We start from the raw sequence: 24,652 nt of genomic DNA, 5'->3' as shown, positions 1-24,652 counted from the left end.
AATATAATCAATTTTTAACAGTACTTTTCAAGAGCCCCCTTGTTCTCAGGGCCCTATTTGTGTGTTGGGAGATGGGATGAGACTAACCACAACTGACTATCCTGTTTTCAGTTATTTTTTTAAAAACACACTAATTACAGAATACTGACAATACACTGATCAGCCATGACATTACATCACTGACAGGTGAGGTGAATAACATTCATTTTCTGGTTTCAATGACACCACCCACAGATGAGATGCATTAGGCAGCAAGTAAACAGTCAGTTTTTAAAGATTATGTGTTGGAAGCAGGAAGAACAGACAAGCGTAAGACACTGTGACAGAGCCAAACTGTGATGTCTAGACGACCACGTCAGAACATCTCTAGGCAGGTCTTGTGGGGTGTTCTCAGTATGCAGTAGTCAGAACCTGCCAAACGTGCTCCCAGGAAGGACAGCCTGTGAACTTGCCACAGGGCCATGGCCCCCCAAGGCTCATTGGTTTGATCCATGGAGGTCCCACCTCACAACTTAAAATATCTGCGGCTGCCAGATGACACCACAAGAGACCTTCAGAGGCCCATGCCTTAATGTTTCAGAGCCGTTTTGGTGGCACAGGGGTGGGCCTACTATACAATATTAGGCTGGTGGTTTTAAAGTTATGGTTGTTCAGTGTACATCAAGCATTACTGGGTTTTTATGTTTGAAAAAAACAGATTGTGGTCGAAAACAAGTGCACACATTACTGAACATTATCAATAAAATGCTGTACATTCTGACAGAAATTGCAAAAATTCTGCATAAAAGTTTGATCATTTTTGCTCCTATAGAATGCTTTGTATAGTGTATAATCATGTAAATGCCTTTACCTTTGTTCACCTGACAATGAATGTATTAGTGAATGTATTAACTAGTGTGTGCACAATAGGCATTTGTTTTAGACAGAAAACACTCACTTTTTTAGCTTTCCTTCCACGATACACTCGTCCTTTCTCAGTACAGTCATTTGATCCAGGCTCTTATCAATCTCGCTGTGCATGAACAAACAAACACACACACACACACACACACACACAAACACACACACCAGTCAGTGTCAGTGGCTCTCCTAGCACCATAACACACCTGTGTGATTTTTACACACGCTCTCCCCTGAACGGTCTGGCTGCCACTCTCTGTAGCATACAAAATGCAAAGGCTCCATGAATAACCCAAGACTCAAGCTTCTCTCTTGACCTCCTTATACGGTTTGATTTCAGAATGAATTTTTAAAGCCCTACACCCTGAAAGGTACTTCTCTTTCTAGTTCAAGGTAATTCTCCATCTGCATTACCACTCAACTGTGCATACTGGTAATTTTAGCAGTTCATCATAAACCATAAACCATAGTCACAGCACTCGCAAAAGGCACATTTTCAGAATGTTTCAGTTTAATTCAATTCAGTACAATTTAATTTAATTTACATTCCATAAAGCTCTCTTACCTGACAACGCTCTTGCTGCAGGCTAACTCATTGACCAGGAAAGCCAGCACAGAGGCTTTCTGGGCTGGTGTGTGGGCTTGGAAGGCCTTGGTCTTCAGGCTCAGGGCAACGTCAGCCAGCTCTGTCTGAGAGCAGTGTGCCTCCATGTACTGCTGCAACACCTCCGACACGTTGTCTCGGTTCAGGCCCACATTGGTTAGGTGATCACCCAGGATGGACTTTGCCTAGGTGAGTCAGATGCACAGGTAGAATACCAAGCAAACGGTGTACATTATTATTACTATAATCACAATGATAAAAGTCAAATGTACTGGTTTTCCCAAAATATGGGAAATATGTGTATGTTTAAGTGGTTAATCATTAGACTGTTATTATTATTATACTATGCTTAATAAATCAAAATCAGGTTTATTGGCCAAGTATGTTCACACCCAAGGAATTTGTTCCGGCTGTTACATACATAAATAATATATGTTACATGCTACATATAATTTACAGACAATACACAATATACAGAGAACAATAGTATACACAGTATACACAGACTTTACGAGGACATTTCTATACAGTGTGCTTTACAGTGTTATTCACAGAATAGCAGTAAGCAACACTATAAAGTGATTAAGTATAGCTTAAGTGTTACTTTGTGATACACTGTATGTCCAAATGTTTGTGGACACCTCTTCTACTTTACGTTGCACCCATTACTGACATAGATGTGCAAATGCAAATACACAGCTTGTCTAGTCCCTGTATAGAAGTATTGCAATAGAATAGGAGTCTGTGTGTGTTCTCTGGAAGGATGGTTGGTCCTCCATCCAATATATTTGGGATGAGTTTGGGAGTTGGGGATGAGATCGGTTGTGATTATCCAACATCCTGACCACTAACGCTTTTCTGAATGCATTCAAATCGTCACAGCAGTGCTCCAAAATCTAGTAGCCTATTTGGACAATAGAGACAATTACTCCATCAAAAGCAAAATAAGCTCTTTTTAAAACCATTGAGTTTAGAGAAAACACCGAATGAGCTTGTGTCCTAACACTTTTGACCATATAGTGTCTCTGTTAATTACTTGTTAGAATAAGTCATTACCTCCTGTGCAAAACTAACAAAGCAAACTTTAAACCATTTTTCTTTACTTATGAACCTCAGTTTAAGGGACAGGGAGCTTATGCTTAACTACAGCTACAAGGCAACTGCAAAACCAATGGTGAAGAGTGCATGCGCATCGTACTTGTGTCTGACTAAACATCCTGACATTCCAAGTGTGTTACTCCCTCCCTTACCCTCTGTCCTGGTGGCAGTCCTGGGTCACACACTGCACAGGAGAGCAAACGGACCAGCAGATCCTGAACTTGGCCCATGCTGTTGCCCAGGTTGAGTAGACCCTCCTGCAGCACACCCAGAGTGGGCACCTCAGACAGCTCCATGCCAATAACCTTCCCGAAACTGCGCAAAAACTGCACCAACATCAGGCAGTCAGAAAACACCTGACCCGGCAGGACCAGGCCTGGGATACGAGAGAACTCTGGAAGAGGCTAGGGCGGAGAGAGATAGACAAAGGCAGAGAGAGAGAGAGAGAGAGAGAGAGAGAGAGAATCAGATTTGTCTCTGCCTAGTGTTCAACAGACTTTTCATGGGCAATTTAAACCAGTATAAACTGTAATTGTCAGCATGTGGCACAAGACATGTGTCACCACTTGGTGGCAGCATTCTGTTTGTATTGTCTTAATGCTTTTATACATTTGTTTTGGATAAGCGAATGCTGCTTCAGGCCCACTTTAACAAAGACCATAGAAGTCCTTTTTCCACAGGAGAGTCAGCTGAAGCTTTACAGACCCAGGACCAACAGTGTGTGTGTCTCTTGAATACATAGATTTAAATACAGCACCACAAGTAGCTTGGTGCAAAATGCCTTAAGTTGGCCTGATGTCAAAAATGGGCAACTGTTAATGGTTTATATACCCCAACAGCCATAGCAAGACTACTCACTAATTTTCTACTTATATTTTTTCTTGACCTCTTCTATGTCCATGTGTTTGTGTGGTATGAGCCTGTGTGTGATTTTACATATGCAAGGAGGGCTGTGGAGTTACCTTGTGGTCAGTTAAGCACATATCTTCATTGGGCTTCTTCATCTCACGGATCATTTCTAGCTCCAGCCTGCGCAGCTCCAGCTTGCGCTCTCTGTTGAGGCGTTTCTCGTCCCGCTTCTCTTGCTTGAGGCGCTCACGCTCCTGAGAAAGAGGGACAGAGAGACAGAGAGAGAGACAGAAAGAACTGGTTCATGTATGCTGCTGTGAGAACAACAGACAGATGAGATTACAGTGTTGATATGGTCAATAATAGAGCTTCATTTCCCTGACATCACTTAAACCAGTTTGGGAAACTATACACTACATACCAGCATCTGCTTTTGTCAGACTGTCACACCATTCCTAAACACTACCGCAATGTAAGGCATTACTGGAGGGAATTCAATTTGTGTCAGTGGAGCAGCAGTTGGCTGGAACTGACATCAAACCTCTGGTGTGTGGAGCTTGCTGTTAGCATGACAACTACCACCTCTTTACTAGTTTGTTTGATTGATGGTTTAATAATTACAGCATGATATATTCATAAATAGTGGTTGCTAAAACAAAGGTGTTGATGCAACTCTGGGCAGTTTTGGTTATCCAAACAGTGAAAATGTCTTTACTGCCAAAAGTGTTGTGAAAAGGACATGCCACGGGTAGGGCATGTTGCAGTAAGGACATTTTAACTTATGTTCTAATTTATGTAAATTTAATATGAATATGAAACTGTTTTAAAAGCCTAATCCAAAGCACAACAGCTGTACAGTAAGGACAGAAATCTATTATTTTCAGTAAATCCAGGGACAAACAGATTTCTAGGTTTTTTTGTTACACTTTTGTCTCTGTGCTCTTGGGCCAACTTATGTTCCCATGGAAAGTAGGTTTGTTAACTTTATTTTAGGTAATTTGGTCAGTGTCAAGGTAAAGACATATAAATGTGGGATAGATTTATTTACAGTGTTTATTTAAAGCCCCTGAGAACACTTATTGACATATAACATTTTTCTGTATAATACTAAACCTGGGTGTTTTGCAAACCAAAGACACGGCTCTGTGTTTGGGAAAGAACTCCAGTGATGGAGGGCTGGAGTCATGCATGGTATGGTGGTTCCCAAGTTTAGCGGTTGTGTTTAGAGAAAATAACATTTGGACACTTGGTCTACAGGACTGCCGTTAGTCACCGCTGCTTTGGCTCAGCTTTTCCCAAACCTGACCCTGTGTTTAATTAGATCATGTCCCAAATGGCTCCCTACTTCCTATATAGTGCACTAAACAGATTACAAAGCGCTGAGCTAAAGCAGCGGCCCGTCTTGGAGTGCCTGTGTCCAGCACAGTTTAGTGATTTTCTTATGACACAACTGCTAAACTCGGGAAACCACCAAACTATGCATGACTCCAGCCCGCCATGACCTTTGGAAAGGTTTGCAACCCTGGAGCTAAAGTGCTGTCGCCTCGTAATCCTGGTATTGCAGAGCTACGTGCAGTAGCTCTGTTGCTGAAGAATCATGTGGAGAACTAGATGGTCATTCTCTTCTTTTCCAAACACAGGCTTGGAGTTGTGCTACCATAGTGTTTATGTATGTATTTATAGTTGTGATTACAATCAAATAGTGCTTTTAAAGTCCAATAGGGAAATGTGCAGCTTGCACCTCTGAAAAAGGCATAGCGTATAAAATGTCAGTGTTGCATGTATCTGCTCTCTTAGCTCACCGGAAATGAAATTGCTGGTAAAGGTGAATGCGGAAGCGTTAAGTGCACAGAGTGAAACAGAATGAAAACTCTGATTTAGGTTGCCAGGGGCTTTTAAATATGTTTATAAGGATTCAACTGAAAAGATGTCATTTTCTAATTTACCAAGTTCTTCAGTGGGACATGAATGAAAACAGAGATAAATTACACTAACTCATTACATTTAGCAACCACTGCTTGTGAAAATGTATAATGACACTAATAAAACACTTTATTAGTGTCGGGACCCAAAAGTGCCTCTAGTTGCAGAAGCACCCGTAAACTGAAAATCATGTTCGGGATGTATTTGATAGTTTATTAGATGTTTTTTGATGTTTATGAGCTGCATAAACTACACTGGGTGACAGGGTGGTTTTTTCCAATAGTGCTTACCTCAGCTTTTTTGCGAGCCTCCACAGCTTTCATGAGCATTACATGCTGCCTCCTCCTCTCCCTCTCCTGAAAAGAGAGAACACCATCATCATCACAATCGTTCTGCAAAGAGGATGAAGATAAAGAGTGCAAGAGAAAAAAATAAGAGAAACAGCAGGAGACAGATGTTGACACTGATCAGCGTGGTGTAGCATGTGGCACAGACTGAGGGAAAGACAGGAGAGACACACACGCGCACACACTCACACACAGAAACATACATACATACACTCACAACGCCATGGCCAGGATGTGGCAGTCGCGCAAACGTGTGTTACGGCTGATCAGACAGAACAACGAGACGAAACGGAGAGAAAGGAAAAGCGACAGGTGTGGTGAGCGGGTCAGAGAAAGGGGAAGCAGTGCATCTGGAGTTAGCTTAGCGCAGCTAACGCAGCTCGCTAGCCATTTTTAGCCTATTTTAATGCTCTCAGCGCAAAAGGGAAACGACAGTACATATGGCTGCTGCCCAAGTGTCCTAATTCTAGCTAACAATGAGGTACGCTATCTTAGGCAGTGGAGTAGAGTGTACGATAGTCAGATGGTCAGTTATGTTTACTGCAATACTTTCCTATCTGACCCAAGGAAGGCATGGATGCACCGCAATCACAAATGCGCTGTCATGTCCTCAGGGGTCAGGCGCGTGAACCTTTGACATCTGCAGTACTGATGTCTTAGCATGAACACAATGTGAGGGTGAAAGGAATAGTTTAGCCACAAATGCTGACATTGCTAACAATGAAGGAACATAAACCACTAATTAACAGTATGCAAATAGCATCATGCTAAATGGTGGCTAATGGCATTCATTGGTTGTTAGCTACCGTACGGTGCAAAGGCCCGAAAGCACCTTTTTACTTTTTCATTTGCTCTCAAAACTGACATTAAGTACAAGTTTTTAGTTTCAGTATTTAGTGTTTAGAAATCTGCACTAAGACTGTTCCACAATCTTGCAATTTAGAGCACTTTCTGCTTCTCATCATCCAAGTCATTCCAAGCACATTCAATGATGCTGAGGTCTGGGGTAGTCAGTCCATTGTTCTGAAGCAGTTTCAGCAGTTTGATAAGCTTAAATGTTGTCTGGATGCTTTTCTCTGTAAGGGCTTCTTGATCAGCTCCACATCCTCATATCCCATGAATTGTCTTCTAACAGTGGAGGGATGGGGATGGACAGAAACACATGTGGAGGTTTTCAGATTTGAAGCGAGTGCTGTAGGTAAGAGTGCTGTATACCTGACAGAAACAGGTTTGGTGGTCTACCAGGTCTTTATTTAACCCAATTTTCCTCCCCAATTCTAGATAGCACTCTCCCCCATTACATGCAATGCTTCCGACACTGTCATGGTGAGGACTTGTGCCTCCTCCAACACATGTGCAACCAGCCCTCATCTTGCCGCCAATGTAACAGCACCGGGCAACCAACACACTTGGAGGAAAGCACTAGTTAGCAGACGCTAGTGCCAGCCAGCATCACACTAAAGTGATGTGGGGCGAGAGAGAGAGCGCTGCATCTACCCACCCGGAGAGAGCAAGACCAATTGTGCTCTCTCAGGCTCCGGCTGCTGATGCAACACTTGGCGCCTTAGTCTGCTCAACTACTCGGAGCGGATCCCTGGTTTACCAGGTCTTACACAGCTGTCAGAAGCAGGGGTCCTACTTTCTTTATAGGACTTTTTTGAACTACACTTTTGAAATTCCTGCTTTTTTACTTACTCTCCCCCTCCCTTATGCAAGGGAGTTATCTTATATCTGATCTCCTCAGAAACACTGGCACTATAGATACACATGACAAAGAAACTTGGCAGCTAAGCTGTGTACGAGCACTTGCTTGTATGAATGCTTGTGTGTCTTTTCGGATATGGGACACCTTTGGGAACACCTTTTGTTAGGAGGCCAACAATTCCAAATTATTTGGAAGGATGGAGGAGTTGAAGTGACTCTATGGTGGAGTAAATACAGACACACTTCATATGATACCCTAACAGTCATACTTCAGTACTTGTACTTAACAGCAGTTCTGACTGAAATTCATATGTGAAAAGGTGGTCTCTGGCTTTGGCACAGGATGCACAGGTTAGCATGCTTGGTCAAACTATTCCTTAAAGACTTCACCATATGCACAAACACGCAAACACACTCACACACACACACACACACACACACACACACACACACACACAGCTGCTCGCTAGCCACAACCATAATAAAGACCATAGAAATGTTGTGTACACATGGTATGTGGAAGTGCAAAAATGAATGGCTTTGGTTACAGCACTCACTTTTGAACAATGAGAGTGTACATTCAACAAGCTTTTCAGACACACACAGACAGCCACAAGCACGCACACTCACACACACAGACACACACACACTTAGGGAGAAAAGGGCCTGTTGCATCAAAGCCAGCTCTCTCTCACTGACACACACAGCAGATGTGGACGATGCACTTTTCTTTTTTTTCTTTTTTTTGCCGCTGGAAAAGCCATGCAGAGGAAAATGTAGTATGACAGCAGCCAGTGCTACACTTAAAATATGTGCTGCTATGACAACCATATCACAACCATGTTTCACGATGCGAGTGTTAGATGTACAGAAGATTAAACATACCCATACCATATCTAGTCTATGCCTCTCCAACTCCTGAGAGAGAGAGTTGGCACAGTATTATAAGACAGAAACAAAAAAACATAGCGTCATCAGAAAACTTAAAAAAAGGGAAAAAAATGAGAGAGTAATCCAAAAAAAAGAGACTTGACCCCACTCCCAAAAGCATGAACATTAACCAGAAAGAAACATGAAAGGGTTCAGACAACACTACATGAGATAGAGCACTCCAAACATCTCCATAGACAGTAGAACATCTACAATAGATCCAATCAATCTAGGACTCAGGAATGCTAAACTACACTAAGTTAACTTGAGTATATATCTGAATAGTATTCAAGTAGTACTGAAGTCACAAACAGTCAGTCACCCACATTATTAAGGAATGGGAAGGGGTGAGCGATACAAACCTGGTGCTTCAGGATAACTGCCTGCTGACGTCGCATTTCTTTCTCCTATAAATGAAGAGCACACACAGAAACTCCTTCACTGAAGCCATCGTGCCAGAGGAAGTAATCTCACAGGGTCACTTTCTCCATTTCTCAAAGTGACAGGTGAACGAGGTGGGAAGTAAGAAAATGAAGTACTGTCATATTAAAGTGACAGTCTGGCAAAAACCAAATGTACACACTCTTACCCATCAGCTGCATTTGGGGTCTGATGTTTGCTTTAGAGGTAACTAAAAACTAATGGAGCTAATGCTAGTTCTACTTCAATTAGTGTCAGAAAAACTGCCTTAATCCGCTCAAACTTTGCTGTGATCCACGTGTTTTGAAAATGTTTTGTACTGGTAAAATTCTGGAAATCAAAAAAGCGGAAGTTCTACCAGGAGACTCAAATGCTGCGTCACCTTAAAAGACTTCCACTCACACATATCTGCTTTATGCTGCTTTCAGATGCTACTCCTTCCCTCCGCCACAAGGTTGGTCCCGCCTGGCTGCCCAGGGGGTTGGCTCCGCCCCTGCCTTCAACAAGGATCTGCTAGGTCTAGATGTAACAAGACCTGGGGCCTACGCAAAAGACTTCTACCCCGTTCTATCTCTATATCTATATTAAAATGTTCTGGCATGCATACCTCTAGAGTCTTCTGGTAGAACTGTATACAACAAGTGAAGTGACACCTCAAGTAATATATAACATGTTGATCCTGGATCCAGGCTCTGGCTGTCAGGTGATGCAAGGCTGTTCAATGTGTGCTATTTTAAGAAATGGTTTGTATTGTTAGTTGCAAAGACCAGCTGTTAAGTAATGTCTATTAGTTAAACTGGAAATCTGATAAGCCACTCTATAGAAGGCAATGGCTAAACGAGCTTGTTTACCATAGTACGCCTGTGAAAATTATGTTTAGTACCAATTAAAACCCAACTAGTATGTCAACATAGGGGGACAATATAGGGACATACTAGTTGGGACTAGTATGTCCCTAGAGTAGGGACTAGTGGGGACACACATAGGGACATCTCATCTTAATCTGTGCTGTGTTTATGTAGAGAGAAATACAGAGTATGTAGAGTGACAAGTATTGACTATCAAATAAACGGTCGCTTTGGGAGAATTCAGTGTTTTGTTACTTGTCCTCAGGTTTCTGAGACTATTGCCACAATCGTGCTGTACTAATACTGAAGAGCAGAACATCACACCCAACACATCACCACCAGGATAAACCAGGTCTCATCACCTTGGCTTTACCTGAGGCCTGATTAGGGGAAAGGGCAGTCAAAAGCGGGGCGTGAGGAAGCGAAAGCCAGAGAAGCATGCTGGTATTTGTGCTAGGCTATTAAAGCTAACTCCAGACCCTAGGTAAAACAGCCTCTGCAAAATGTTCTGTGTAAATCAGATTTTTCACCAAACAATCACTTTAAGGCATAGACACAAACCATGTCAAGCTAGACTGAAATAAACAGGGTAGTTTGAATTTAATAATAATAATAATAATAATAATATGAAAAAATATGATTCACATCTGTGTAACAGAGAGTAAGGAGCATTCTGTCTTTTTCTTATGATGGTGTGCAGCTGATGACTGCAATAACTGGCTGTATCAGCATGTGGTAAGGACTGTTCTGGAGTTTAAGCCCTCACTGGAGTTTATGCCCCCAGCACATACACACACTGACCTTTAAGCGCTTCTCCGCCTCCAAGATTTTGGCATTGGCAGCTTCCTCCCGCTTTTTCCGCTTCGCCTGCCAATGCAAAAGAGGTCTGGGTCACGCAGAGGCTACGCCATCACAGGTAGAAAGCTCAAATTAAACAAGCCACACCAACAGCTGCCTTATTCATGCCCCAATGAGTCCTTTTACTGATGTGATCGATGCGACGCGATTATGTGCGTGTGTGTGTGTGAGAGAGAGTGCATGTATACATGTGTGTGGCAGGCCTTCACTCAAACAAACAAATAGATCCTCTCTTAATAAGAGCACACTAACGTGCAGTGTCTGATGGGGGAATCTGCTGCGTGCCGTTCTCTCCGTGGCATTTTGAGACTGTTCTAATCGGAGGGTTCCGGAACACTGCCCTAGTGATTGAGAACCTTTTCGACGAGAACGTCACTTCTTGTCAGAATCAGCCCAGGGATCTTTGAAATTATTCAATATTCCCCTACTTTTCTGACAATGGCAGTGGGGAGAAGCAAGCATGGGAGAATTAGCTGCAAATTTCAATGCGTAATTACAAACAGAAAGAAATCCTGTTCAGAATGGCTTGCCAACCGTGTCAGCTCCAATTTGATTTCGCCCTGCTAAAACACTTTTCGAGCTTCTATAATTGGGTGAGAAAAGTAAACATTTTTTTCCTCCCCCTACTTATGCAAGACCTGCTATTGTCGGGTGAAAAAAAAAATCTTTTATGTCTAATTTAACCACGGTCTGAGGCGATGGGAGGCAGCAAATTTAATATTCAAAAACTGTCCACCAAAACCAATTTAGCGTTAGTCCAGTGAAAAAAAAATTATGCAGGAGTCACAACCCCAAAATGCTAGAGAGCAATTCCGCTGTAGTCTGCGCTCCATGTTAAACAGGCTCTGGGAAGGGGGAGGCGGGAGGGTGGCATGTATTTTAAGAATGTTAAGCCTATTTCAACTCTATCTCTCGCTCTCTCTCTCTCTCTCTCTCTCTTTTTTTTCCCCCTCTTCCCCCGCAGTCAGTCCGTACCTCAAGAATCTGCTGCGCGCGGAGCTCCTTCTCCATCCGGATTTGCTGAATGCGCTTTATCTTTTCCTGCTCGGACAGAGGGAGGGAGTGTGTTAATTGAAAGCGCCGCCGTGCATTTAAAAGAGCCGGAGACGGGAGGATTAGCGCAACTCGTGGAGGTTAGCATGGAGCAGAGTAGGAGACACTGTCAGTCTCCAATGTTGAATTGGAGAATTTTATACTGAGAGGAAAGTGTGAGAAGTTTCTAGGAACTGCATAACTTTCCAAAGCTGCTTCTCAGCTCAAAGCAATGCATGCCTTCATGTGTACTGACTGGATAATGCATACACAAATATATGGGCTAAAATTAATGATACCTTTCATAAAGCTGGTGTTTCACTGACCTGCTGTTTGAGGATCTTGATTTGCTCCTTCTGCTTTCTCCTCTCCTCCGCAGCCATGATGGCTGAAAGACAACAACAGCACACAAAGAAAAATTGTAAGTTTGTGTATGTGGAACAGTGACTGTATATGGAGGCTGTTTAGACCTTGCATCCACTTGCGTTTTTAAATTCAATTTCACTTGACAACACGATAAAGCCAGAAGTAAACACACCCTGTAATGGGATTAAAGGTGGCTGGACACAGATCGTGACCACAGTGAACGATGGACACAGAATTACTTTCTATTCCGCATATTGTAACGAAAATGCATCTGCTACAGTGCTGCTGAGAGCAGCTGAGAGGATAATCATTTGTGCCAATGGTTTAAACAGTTTCTTGCAATATTTGTCAGCACATAATACACTGGTCCTAACAAGTGAGAAAACCCTGTTTACAGTTACAGTTCTAAACCTGAAACGACAGGAAATGAATATGTTGATGTGCCGTTTATCCAGAAAATCTCTGTAGTGACGCTGTGTAGTGAAAGTGTAAGTGGAATCCAGCCAAAGTATATCCAAACACAATCCGACCATGAAACACACTTTCTTGCAAAGTGTAAACAACCTCACAGCTTTGATGATACCATTATTTATGGTATTTAAGCTGTACCTTGCTGTTTTCGGGCTTCCTTGGCAGCTCTTGCGAGGGCCTGCTTCTCCAGCTTCCTCATCAGCTTCATCTGAGCTGCCTGCCGGGCAATTTCTGGAAAATGCAAGAGATAACACCAAACTCAACCTTACAAGTCCAAGATCTCAGTGTGTGCATAGCTCCCAGCCGTTGGGCATTATGGCTAAAGCGTTTGGGGGGACTTACCTTAGTTGGTTAGAGAGAGAAACACAGAAAGAATGGGACACAAGCAGCACACACTCCAAATATTATGAGAAACGGTAGCTTCTAAGTAGATCTACACTATACGTCCAAATATTTATGGACACCCTTTAGATACTTTACGTTGCACCCATTGCTGACACAGATGTGCAAATGCACTCACACAGCTTGTCTAGTCCATGTAGATAAGTCTTGCCAATAGAATATGACTCTCTGGAGCAGATAAACATGATCCTATTGCCTAATGCCAGGAGTGGCCTAGAGAGGTATAAAGCCTCCCAGCATTGAGCTGTGCAGCAGTGGAACTGCGTTCTCTGAAATGATGGTTTGTGCTCCATTCAGTACTTTTGGGATGAGTTGCGGAGTTAGGGATGAGATGGGTTGGTGATCATCAATCCTGTCCTCACTAACGCTCTTGTCACTGAATGCAATTAAATCAAATCTAGTAGAAAGCCTTCTTCCCTGGACAGTAGAGACAGTTACTCCAACAAAAGCAGAATTAACTATTTTAATACCCTTGATTTTAGAAGAAACAATGAATGAGCAGGTGTCCCAATACTTTTGTCTATGTAATGTATACATGGAATGGAAATATTTCAAATAAAACAATGACTTTTTTACTGTGAAGTTATACTGCTGGGTTGTAGATTTCCATATGCCTGTTCATTCATAAAGAGGCGCAGAGCTTTACCCTGAGCCTCCAGCTTGCGGAGCAGTTTGGCCTCTGAGGGGCTAGGAAATTCAGTCTGGCCCACATTAGGCGGTCGGCCCTTTCTGCGGCGGCCGCCTGAGCCAGAGCCCTCACCGTCCGCCCCTCTCTGCTGGCGTTCGGTGTTGGGCGGGCGGCCCCGTCGGCCCTCCATAGCCCGGATGCGGGGTATGACCTCCTCCTCACTCAGCAGGCTCCACTGCAGACCCTGCTGGGTGTGAGACGGGGGGAAGAGTGAGTCAGTCCGGGAACAGACTTTTTCTTCATTTCTCTGTGTGGTATTGCATTGCCAGTTTAGTATTTTATATTGTCACTGTCACACAAAAAATGGCATCTCTGGCAAATCTCTGTCTTAAACATATTAACCTTAGATTTTATTTAAAGTCGTTTTTGAAGCCTTTCTATTATTCTAACTGCCTGGTTCACACTCAAAAAGTCAAAAACGGCAAAAACTGAGCTATACGATTTTTGAGTGACAGCGACGACATACTATTACATTTATATGAATATATGAAAATTGCATTCTTTGAAATATTATTTTTTCATTTTCTAGACTGTTGCTTGTACTTGTACACTAGCAAACACAAGCCAGCACTGCCCTTTAGGATAGTTTTCAGAGATATTGGAGTAAAAGAAGAGAGAAAAATCAATCAGCTCGTTTCAGATAAAAATGACAAGCCTTATTGAATGAACCTTCTCTTACAGAAGTTCTATCTAACTTCCCCCCACCTACTCCGACACACACACACACACACACACACACACACACACACACACACACACACACAAACAAAACATGAAACAGAACAGAACACCCTGTGGAAGTAATGAAAACTTGATTATTGCATTGCTTCCTACAGTCTAAAGGGGAACTTTTTTTAATCGGGGGGTTCAATCGAAAATCCCTGCCCTCTTGATTCAAGATGAAAGTGAAAGAGATAGAGAGATAGAGAGAGACAGAGAGAGAGGGAAAAAAGAGAACACAACAGAAAAAAAGAGGAGATGAAAGGCATTCACCTGGGGTCCTTCTCTGGCTTCATAGAAGTCACCAACCCTTATTTTTGCACTGAAGCTAAAATTATCGCGTGTGATGTCACTTATTCCATATCTGGATAGATACTACAGAAGAGAGAATAATAATGATTGTTTGGTGAGACAGAGAGCCATCAGTTAACTGTAGCACACTGAAAGCAGTCACTCCGGCACTGCACAGCAAAGCTAGCTATAGGGGAGAGGGGAGGCTGTGGTAAAGCTAGTGGAGGCACCACGGTTAGGGTATGTTTAGGGCTAGCGCTGTGGGTAGGGGGAAATGAAAGGGGGAGGGGTTTAATGGGAATCATCTACAGGGCTTCATTTTCTTCTGTGTTGGGGCTAAAGCGAGCGTGAGGAAGGGTCAGAGTTCAGCGGTTACCTTCACCACATCTGGATACTGCCGCAACCTCTTCCCGCAAGGGGCGTAATACGCCACGTCTCCTTGGAGGCGACCTCCAACCGTTTTGATCCTGGTCTCCCTCCGCCAGCTAGAGTCAGACAGATAAAAGGCAGTACACAGGAAAAAAATTAATGGTACATGCTCAATTTGTGCTAGTGTGTATATGTGTGCGCGAGTGTGTGTGCATGATGTTTGAATCACACACTGTTACACATACCCCATTTCCAGAGGAGTCTTTAGATCATCCTCATTCATCACACGCTTCCTCTTCCCTGAGCCTATGAGAGCAGAGAGAAAGAGAGAGAGAGATGACTTTGACTTTAAAAGCTGTTTATTAAAGCATCAGTAGGCAGAGTGTCTACATGATAAAGGTAGGAAAAAGGAAAGGAGGGTGCTTTTACTGGCAAAATATTATCACATACAACACTTTAACAGAGTACTTTGCTATGTGTTGAGAGAAATGTAAGAAAGTAAGAAAGAAATTGTGAAGAGTAAATGTAGTGTAGTGTATTGTATTGTAGTGAAGAGTACATGTAGTGTAGTGTAGTGTATGGTAGTGAAGAATAAATACAGTGTAGTGTAGTGTTCAGTAAATATAGTGTAGTATAGTTATGATAAGTGTAGTGTGGTTCACAGTAAATGTAGTGTGGTTCACAGTAAATGTAGTGTAGTGTAATATATGGTAAACATAATGTAGTGTAGTGTGCAGTAAATGCAGTGTAGTGTAGCGTGGTGTACAATAAATGTAGTGTAGTGTAGTGTACAGTAAATGTGGTGTAGTGTTCAGTAAATGTAGTGTAGTGTAGTGTAGTGTTCAGTAAATGTAGTGTAGTGTTCAGTAAATGTAGTGTAGTGTAGTGTTCAGTAAATGTAGTGTAGTGTAGTGTAGTGTTCAGTAAATGTAGTGTAGTGTTCAGTAAATGTAGTGTAGTGTAGTGTTCAGTAAATGTGATGTAGTGTACAGTAAATGTGGTGTAGTGTAGTGTACAGGTAACACAGTGTTGTGTACAGTAAACATGGTGTAGTGTAGAAGCGTGTAGTGTAGAGTAGTGTAATGTTGTGTAACTGGTTAGGAGATGAGACTCTGCTGGCAGTATGGCATTCACACCATTGCCTTTTCACCATTCTGAAAAAGCCTCTCCTCCTCTCTGACATCCGCTTCTTCACGTTCCTCAAAGCCAGAACAAACACACTCAGGCTTTGACATGCTCTCTCTCTCTCTCTCTCTCTCTCTCTCTCTCTCTCTCTTTCTCTCTCTCTCTCTCTCTCTCTCTCTCTCTCACACACACACAGTGTGGGAGTGAAGCAGCAACAAGTGCTTTTCCTGCTACAGTGCGGAATGTTGAAACCCAGCCAAGAACAAACCCACTGGCTTGACGTGTTTGTTGGATTTGTGAGTATTTTGTTTAACGAATCTCGCTGGGAAAAAGCCAGAGTCAGCCAAACAGCCATAATGACTGTGTAAGCCTGAGTTAACAGGTTCAACCAAACACGGCTCTGAGGTTAACGCAGACTACACACACAGCCTCCTCATTAGCTACTGCGTTTACAATATCACCCAGCTCCGGTACGCAGGAGAAATAACACGATTAAGGGAAAATGTGTTAAACTCATTTATAAGATGTCCTGTCTTATTTCCTCGCTTATTATTCTGGAGTCAAAATCTGCACAGGAGGAAAATCTAATCCTAGGACACCACACACACACACACACACACACACACACACACACACACACACACTTCCAAGGAAGAGAGCAGTGCAATGCCTACAACCACAATTTGCCTTCCTAAAAATAGACAACCCATCATCCGAGTGTGACAGCCCGCTTGCAGACACAAGATACACCAAAGACCACACATACACACACACACACAAAGCCTTGATGCTAATAGAGTTCTAAAAGACACATATTAACCATAAAGTCTTGAGGGCAGTTTAGTTCTGCCTCGTGTTGCCCATGATTACCTGGGGAGGTTCCAACAGAATAGGATGAAGACGGAGAGCTGTGATAGGCAAAGGCACTGGCGCCGCTCACGATAGTGGGCGTGGCCATGCTGGAGGGCTTAATCACTTGGAGGTTGAGCGGCGAGCAATCAGGCAGACTGTGATTGGCGGAGGAGGTGAGCAGGGACACCCCTTTGCTGAGTTTCAGAGGGGTCTTCTCTCCATCCGTCTCCGCCTCCGTCAAGTCCCTCTTCTTCCGCTTACTGCTCCCAGACCCATTCAACTCACTGTCGGAGTTACTGTCTGACTCTGTGAGAGAGAGAAAGAGAGACAGAGAGAGAGAGAGAGATTTAAAACATCCTGCTTTTGTTGGACTAACTGTTTCTACTAGATTTCAGAGCATTGCTGTGAGGATTTGATTGCATTCACCAACACGAGTGCTAGTGAGGTCAGGTTGTTGGATGATCACCACCCCACCTCATCCCAAAAGAACTGGATGAAGCTTCATCATTTCAGAGAACACAGTTCCACTGCTCCTCTACCTAGCATCTATACCCCTATCTATACCCCTCTAGCTCACACCTAGCATTGGGCATGGTGCCGATAGTTTCATGTTAATAGAGTCCTATTCTATTGGCCAGCTGTGTGTATGTGTGTGTATTTGCAAATTGTGTCAGTCAATAGGTGCAACTTATAGCATCTAAATACATAATTAGAAAGGGTTTCCACAAATATTTGGACATACTGTGTAGCAATTTACACTAGCATTCAAATGTTTGGAATCATTTTCAATAATATGAAGAAAAATGAGCTCTGAGATTCTAAAATGACAGAGAACACAGTCCAGCATCAATAATATGTAAGTATGTAAGTATGTAAGCATAATAAATGTAGGTATATTGAGATTAATATCCAGACCCATCAGCATGTTTTAAAGGTGGAGATCACAGCTTATGGCAGATCGTATACTAAATGAATGTAAATGGCTTATTCTTATGACAGATACTGGCATCAAAATGAAAACAACTGGAACTTACTGGTCATACACAATGATGCCTGACTGAATAATTCAACATGAATAATTTAATGTTGATGTCTCATACAGAGCCCTCACTGATCCTCACTGAAGCAGCTGAATACTCTTTATCTGTGTTGATGATTATGCGACTCACATAAGTAAAAACATGGCTTGAGGCGGTTTTGACCCAAAGAGATAATAATATAATGTCACTGTTATTTAATTAATTGACTTTATATAGCAAATGAATCCAATCTTTTAAACAGCAGAGAAGACGGCAGATAAGTGTGTGTTAGCTCAGCACAATTACTGAGACCACGAACAAAAAAAACATTCTCTGACTTTTAAAGCAGCAGTGTGCAAGAACTGGTATTTTGCTCCTGGGCTCCCCCCACAGCTGGGAAGTATAATTTACATTTACTCCACTTCCACAAATATGCTTTGAGCGCCCCCCTCACAAACAACTGTACATGTTGCCAAACTGAGAGACACAGAACTGTCCCTGAAAGTGAACGAAGCATCGGGAGGCGGGAGAGCAATGTTGCAGGATTTTACATAAATATGACTCGGGTTATGCAGCATTACACAGGTAGTTGTGCAGCTCTAACGAAGTTACATAGTACGACATAGTAGCAGTGTTCTGGGGCTGGAGTGGCAATGGCAGAGACGACCTTCTCAATGTTACAGTCAGTGGAGCATCAACTTGATTAGCTTTAAAGTAAAGCTTTAAAGTAGCTTTACGTAGTCTATAGATACATAGGAGAGAAACTGAAAATGTGCAATTTTGACAAAATAATTCAGGCTTCAATGCTATAACTACTATAATACTGTTATGGAAGGTTGAGCATAATGGGTGAGACTGCTGCTCTCTCTGCCCTTCCCCTTTCAAGCAAGCACATCCTTGGGCAAGATTACTAGAGCTACATTCTCTGAGATCACTCTGGAGGAGAGCATCTGCCAAGCTGAAATGAAGTTTCTACCAAATTGACCTAATTTTGTCCACTTTCATAGATAACAGCATGTCAGACATGGTCAGAAACTCCATAGGCAAGTCATGTGGCAGTGTCCCCCATACCTGAGAGGCTGTCATCTGTATCCTCCTCATCCTCCTCTTCATCATCCACATCGTCATCTTCATCATCGTCATCGTCTTCTGCAGAGTCATCCGAGTCCTTGCTACCAGGCAGCTCCTGCTCTGCCCCACCGCGGTGGAACAGGTCCACCAAAGACTGCACCAAGTGGTTCTGGGACACCTCTTTCCAGGCCTCCAAAGGTTTGGGGGTTTTGCTCTTGCGGGAGTTGCGTGGCCGTCCTGTTGGCGCTGGTGAAGAGGTGGGGGCTGCGACGGTGGGGGGAGTCGGGGTATCCTTCCTGCCCCCTGTGCTGAGGTTGACGGGCAGGTCTGCATGGGGCTTGGTAGTGAGGGCCAGGGGGACGTCCTGGGGCATGCTCTGGATCACCCCGTTGGCCTGGCTTAGACCCAGCAGGGTCTGGGAGAGCAGCAGGCCGGGTAATGGGGCCGCACCCTGGGCTGCAGGGGGTTTGGTGCGGCCTGAGGAGGGTTTGAGAGGCAGGAGAGTGGACGAGAGCATTGAGGGCGCAGAAGAGGAGGAGGACTCTGTCCCGGCACGCTTTGAGGGCTTGTACGACTCCTGCTGCTTCTTGAGTTGGAGTGGGAACTCCTGGTCCTGTGACAGAAGGGACTGGAGAGTAGAGAGGGAGAGAGAGTTCACATGTTTTACTCTCTTTGTGCCAGCAGGAATGAACTATTTAATGCATATTATCAGTGCAATCAGACAATAAATAGTCAAATACAATGTTAAATACATATTTCTCAACTGTAAAAGTTAAGGACATTTTCTGCATGATTAACTGCAAAAACATAAACAAAGTCATATAAAGTGGTGAAACATGAAACGCTCCATTCTAGAGACACTTGCTGAGTCAGAAGTGACCCCGGCCAGTGGAGGTGACAGGAACCAGACATTCAAATAACTTGGTCAACCTGATGCCCGAGACATTTTTTTCACAATAGTTTTGAAAAGATTTGTCCTAAAACAACTGTGCATAATGCCAGGAGTAGGCTATAGGGGCATAAAGTCTCTGGAAAGATGTCCGTAACTTTTGGAATGAGTTTGGGATGAGGTGGAACGGTGATATTCCAACATCCTGACCTCACTAACACTAATACAATCTGAATGCAATCAAATCCTCACAGTAAAGCTCTACATTTTAGTAGAAAGCCTTCCTTGGAGAGCATTGACCCTTACTCCAACAAAAGTTTTGTGTTTTTATTAAGCTTTGATTTAGGAAGAATCTGATCATCCTTTGGGGTTGGGTTAGATGAGAATAATTTAATCATATAAATATTCAGTTCTGAAAACTAGGTGGAATTGCCCTTTAAGGTAACTACAGCATTACCATTCCACATGACATAGAAAAAAGAGACAGACTGGCATCACAGAAAAGTCAGGGAAAGATTCAGAGAAATATAAAGTAAATGAGGGAAGCCAACAAAAGGGAAAAGAGAGGGGAAGAGAAAAAAGGAGACAGACAGAGACAGGAGAGGAGGAGAGAAGTGCAGAGAGATGTGGTAATTGCTCTGGTTGTCATGTGGCATAAGCGCTGATGGCGAGAGCGCGTGTGTGAGAGTGTGTTTGTGGTGGAGCACAATGCCGTGTGCGCTGTGACTCAGTTTGGCTTCTGAACAATAGAGTCCAGAGCAGGCATCGTTCACAGTGTCTGTGCCACTAAAAGCACCACTCATTACCACAGCAAAAGGAAAACACACACACACACACACACACACACAAACTCTCTTCTATTACAAACACTTTGCTCAATGGCTCGAGATTTCTGCGTTACTCGGGTTCTGTTTCCTGTCTCCAATCAGTAAACACATGTTTGACGTTGGGATGGTAATTTAAATGAATGAAACCGAAATCACAAGCCAATATAAAACCGTTCAGCACAATAATGGCATGATAAAACCACTTTAGCTGATTACGAGGGGGGAGAGGGAGGGAAAAAAATGTGTATTAGCCTCTTCAGCAGTAATTTCATGCCTACAAAAGAAGGGGTGGGAAAAAGCCTATTTTTCCACTCATTTGCTAGAATCTAGGCCCTTAAGAAGTTGTGGAGTTAATTGCTTGTCGGCTTTGCTGAAGTAATTCTTATAAAGCAAACCACATTGTCACTTTCATTTACCAACCGAAGCCACACAGTGGGGGACCCAATCATACAGATAAGAGCGAGAGAGAAGCCCTCTCAGTGGCTTTCACTCTTTCCCTCTCTCTCTCAATACCCCTGCGCACTTGCATTCTCTCTCTAGCTCTCTCTCTTTCTCTTGCTTGCTTTCTCTGACCTTTTCAAAGAGGCTGGTCAATAAAGAGACAGACGCTGAATAGCAACACCACCCTGACACCCCTAATCTGAAATTGGCTTAAAAAGATTCACATACAAAAAGTACGGAGAGTGCATTTCAGCCCATTTGCTTTTCGGGCAGATGGAAGGAAAACGGATGCTGAGTAGATACAATGGAAATTGATGTTCCCAGTCCTGGTTCTGAAGTATTTCTTTTTCAGGCCTGGTGTCAGGGGGTCATTTAGAGGGGCAATGCCTTACCAACAAGTAATCATGCCTTACCAAACCCACTATTTTGTGCATGAGTCTGAAGTGGCAAATGGCAAAAAAAACTGAACTGAACTCTACTTTATTTTTTGTGGCTGATCTCCTGCATGCCCAGTGTAAAAGGCTATGTAGATTTATATAAAAGGCTTTGCATGCATCACCTTGTATTGGCTGCATTGTAGGGATGCACTGTATGTTGTAGGAAGACAAATGAGCAGATAGATTTTCTAAAGACCTTTGGTGGTTTACTGTAAATGTGACCCCTCACTTCCAAGCCAAGCTGTTAGGTGACTGCACTACAATACTTGATATTGGCACTGGCCTACATATCAGTGGTAGTGCCCCTAGTTCTCAAGCGAACTAACACATCGTCCTTAGTGAAATTCTGTCCAGGTGTAGGGTCTTGTGTACGCATGAGTGTGCCCACCTGTTTGAGTCTGAAGTCAGCAATTTGAGCCAGCGAGTTCTCCAGGAGTTTCCTGCTGCTCAGAGCTTCCTGCACCTTGAGGGCGGAGCCTAGGGAGCGTGCCCTGGGGGAGGGCGTCAGAGGTGGTGGTTTAGGGGAGGAAGATAGGGGGAGGGGCTTAGGAGGAGAAGGGACTGAGAGTGGTTTGGGGGAAGAGCAGAGAGAAAGCGGGAGGGGCTGATGGGACGAGGCGAGGGGCTTGCCAGAGGCTGCAGGAGGTTTAGGGGAGATGGCTGGAGGTCTGGGAGAAGTGGAGCTGAGGTGTTGGGGAGAGGCGGAGAGGTGTTTGGGGGAAGCATCACGCCGAGACTGGCTGATTAGCGATAACGGTTTGGCGCTGCCTGCCAGGCCCGTGGACTGAATGACGCTGGTGGGCTGTGCCGGTCTCTCTCGGGCTCTGGAGGACTGAGTGTGAACCGAGGGCGAGGGTGAGCGGGGTAACGGGACCATAGTTAGGAGGTCTAAAGAGGCGTTGCGGTGAAGGCCCTCCCGGATGTCCCATGCCTCCATAAGCCTGGCCTTCTCCTTGTTACTCGTCCCAATATTTGCCATCCCAACCTGGGAAACAAGCGGCGAGAGTGCACCATTTAGAGCTGCACCGGCTACGTTCACATTTACCAGCCTGAAGTGGTGCAAATCTAATTTTTTGGGCTTAATTCTCAGATCTGAGCCACTTTAATATATGGTCTAAGACTGGATACGAATAGATGTGAACCAAGTCAGAAAGATCATATCCAGACAAAAAATCTAAATTGAACAATGAAGCTTATAATGTGAACGGAGTCAAACAACAGTCAACGGATTTGAATAGTCTGCAATTAGGGGAAAAAGTGAGATGACGACTAAGAGTACAAAAGTCAGATGTGTAATATTTCTTCATTGTCTAGTGTTCATATGTTTCACATCTTTTTATCACATTGCAATACAATAAAGTAAGCATTGGGAAGCAAGATAGTTTTGTTTCTTTCGTTACTAAAGAAAAAATCACTTGAACGATGCCCGCACCATTCTGGAGAAGATGAAATTGCAGAAGGCAGAATAGTTCCACTAACCAACAAACTGAATCAGAATTGATTAGAAAAACAGGCAGCCAACTTACTTTCACTTTCTTTTTCTTCTGTGGCTCCTTTTCTGAGTCAGACTCCTCACTGTCTTTACTCTGGTCGTCATCGTCGTCGTCATCGTCTTCCTCTTCCCCGAGGTCGTCCAAGTCGCTGCTGCTGACTCCCTCGCTGTCGCTGTCCAACGACGAGCCTGATTCGCTGTCACTCACACCTAAGCCATCCCCCTGTTTCTTGCGGGCTTTCTACAGTGGCCAACATAAACATCAATAATCAATCAGTCAATCAATCTCCTATGATCTCTGTACAATCACATTCAAAACACTGTGAGACAAGTGTTGCAAATGAAACCAAATGTCATATTTGAGCTCCAGTGAAGATGTACTTACAAACCGTAAATTTTTTCTCCCATTTCTCCCATTCTCACATTTCTCCCCCACCTCCCCCAAAGAATCGAAGGGGACCCGTCTGCTCCCTGTGTCACAGTATCTCTTACCTTCTCTTTAGGCTTCTGAGAGGGCTTCTCCTGGAGCTCTCCTGTGCTGTTGCTATGGTGACCAGCCTTGCGGGCACGGGGCTTGGCGTTGGGGGTCCGGCTGCGCTCCGGGGGCCGCAGCGCAGGGGAGGGTGAGGCAGATGCGGAGACGTTCCCTTTAGTGACGGAGGGAGAGACAGCACTGCCGTTCACAGCTCCGTTAACACCTGCAGGTGCAACAGAACACAGCGGGGTTGAACTAGGGTCACTTCGGAATTAGGCAGGTGATGTCATCAAAGGGCATTTTTCACATCAGCTAATAACAAGGTTGCTATAAATGTAAAACCCGTTTAAATACCCCAGACAGAACTTTCTAGTCAACACCTGAGGCACCAGCTTTGAGCGATGCTTGCCAGTGTACACACGTACCTGAGGGCTGCCTTAAACTGTTTAACAAGCACAGTTGCCTCCAAGGCGACTATTCAACTATTAACAGACTGCAGTGGGCGGACTAACAATTTGCTGAGTCGATAATTACAACAAATTTGGCAGATCAGCTGAAAACAGACGAGAAACAGACTAATTATCAACCATTTGTCAATTTTAAATCACCATGAAAATAAATTACCATGCCATTTCAGCTCAATTTTCAACAATAACTCAATACTGATTTGGCATCATACTACAACGCACTGAGAGCTAGTTGTAGGTCAATGTTCCAGGCACTGTGGAAAATGTTCATGTTGCCTACCTTTAGACCCCCGGCTGCCTTTGCTCTGGGTTTTGGAAGTGTATGGAGTGGCCTCGTGGTTCTGGAGAGGAGGCGCAAACAGTGGGGGCAGGCCTAGGAAAGGCGGGAAGAAGGCTGCAGGAGTCCGCCCATGAGCTTCTGCTGCTCTCCACCACTCTGATAATAAAAAATATATATACAGTCATCTTTACTAAAATACTAAAATTACTACACTTCATCATTACATCATTTATTATACCATTACATACCATAATAATATACTACACCCTCCTACTACACTAACTAACCCAAAAGTCCTGTTACAGTTGTTGTAACAAAAAAATGATATAAATGCATTACTTACTAATTATCACTTGCCATTAATTCAATAATGTAATTAAACTTAAACATTAACAATTAAATAACTATGCAATTATATTTAAAGAATGAAGTGATGTTAATCAAAGAAATCTGTTCT

The 24,652-nt window shown here is 43.5% G+C and overlaps 1 protein-coding gene across 19 annotated transcripts in view; it reads right to left on the bottom strand.

Annotated features, from left to right (window-relative positions):
- The window catches only part of baz2ba (bromodomain adjacent to zinc finger domain, 2Ba), a 125,251-nt gene that overhangs the window by 10,909 nt on the left and 89,690 nt on the right, over nucleotides 1-24,652 (bottom strand). For 5 of the 19 annotated variants that reach the window (XM_072683644.1, XM_072683643.1, XM_072683636.1 and 2 more), the window contains exons 5-25: nucleotides 24,196-24,351; nucleotides 23,466-23,671; nucleotides 23,008-23,214; nucleotides 21,870-22,466; nucleotides 18,888-19,515; nucleotides 16,816-17,103; nucleotides 15,066-15,126; nucleotides 14,828-14,936; nucleotides 14,434-14,535; nucleotides 13,399-13,627; nucleotides 12,489-12,581; nucleotides 11,840-11,901; nucleotides 11,457-11,522; nucleotides 10,425-10,490; nucleotides 8,718-8,762; nucleotides 8,311-8,343; nucleotides 5,665-5,730; nucleotides 3,565-3,705; nucleotides 2,755-3,006; nucleotides 1,466-1,689; nucleotides 938-1,012 (exon numbers count right to left, since the gene is read on the bottom strand). In XM_072683644.1, the coding sequence (XP_072539745.1) occupies nucleotides 938-1,012; nucleotides 1,466-1,689; nucleotides 2,755-3,006; nucleotides 3,565-3,705; nucleotides 5,665-5,730; nucleotides 8,311-8,343; nucleotides 8,718-8,762; nucleotides 10,425-10,490; nucleotides 11,457-11,522; nucleotides 11,840-11,901; nucleotides 12,489-12,581; nucleotides 13,399-13,627; nucleotides 14,434-14,535; nucleotides 14,828-14,936; nucleotides 15,066-15,126; nucleotides 16,816-17,103; nucleotides 18,888-19,515; nucleotides 21,870-22,466; nucleotides 23,008-23,214; nucleotides 23,466-23,671; nucleotides 24,196-24,351 (3,706 nt within the window). The remainder of the gene's footprint in view (nucleotides 1-937; nucleotides 1,013-1,465; nucleotides 1,690-2,754; nucleotides 3,007-3,564; nucleotides 3,706-5,664; nucleotides 5,731-8,310; nucleotides 8,344-8,717; nucleotides 8,763-10,424; nucleotides 10,491-11,456; nucleotides 11,523-11,839; nucleotides 11,902-12,488; nucleotides 12,582-13,398; nucleotides 13,628-14,433; nucleotides 14,536-14,827; nucleotides 14,937-15,065; nucleotides 15,127-16,815; nucleotides 17,104-18,887; nucleotides 19,516-21,869; nucleotides 22,467-23,007; nucleotides 23,215-23,465; nucleotides 23,672-24,195; nucleotides 24,352-24,652) is intronic. The other 14 variants (XM_072683641.1, XM_072683653.1, XM_072683649.1 and 11 more) reach the window with 11 other exon arrangements.

This window comes from Salminus brasiliensis, chromosome 7 (assembly GCF_030463535.1).
Source record: "Salminus brasiliensis chromosome 7, fSalBra1.hap2, whole genome shotgun sequence".
NCBI lineage: Eukaryota > Metazoa > Chordata > Actinopteri > Characiformes > Bryconidae > Salminus > Salminus brasiliensis.
This window is presented reverse-complemented; position numbering and strand designations above follow the sequence as displayed.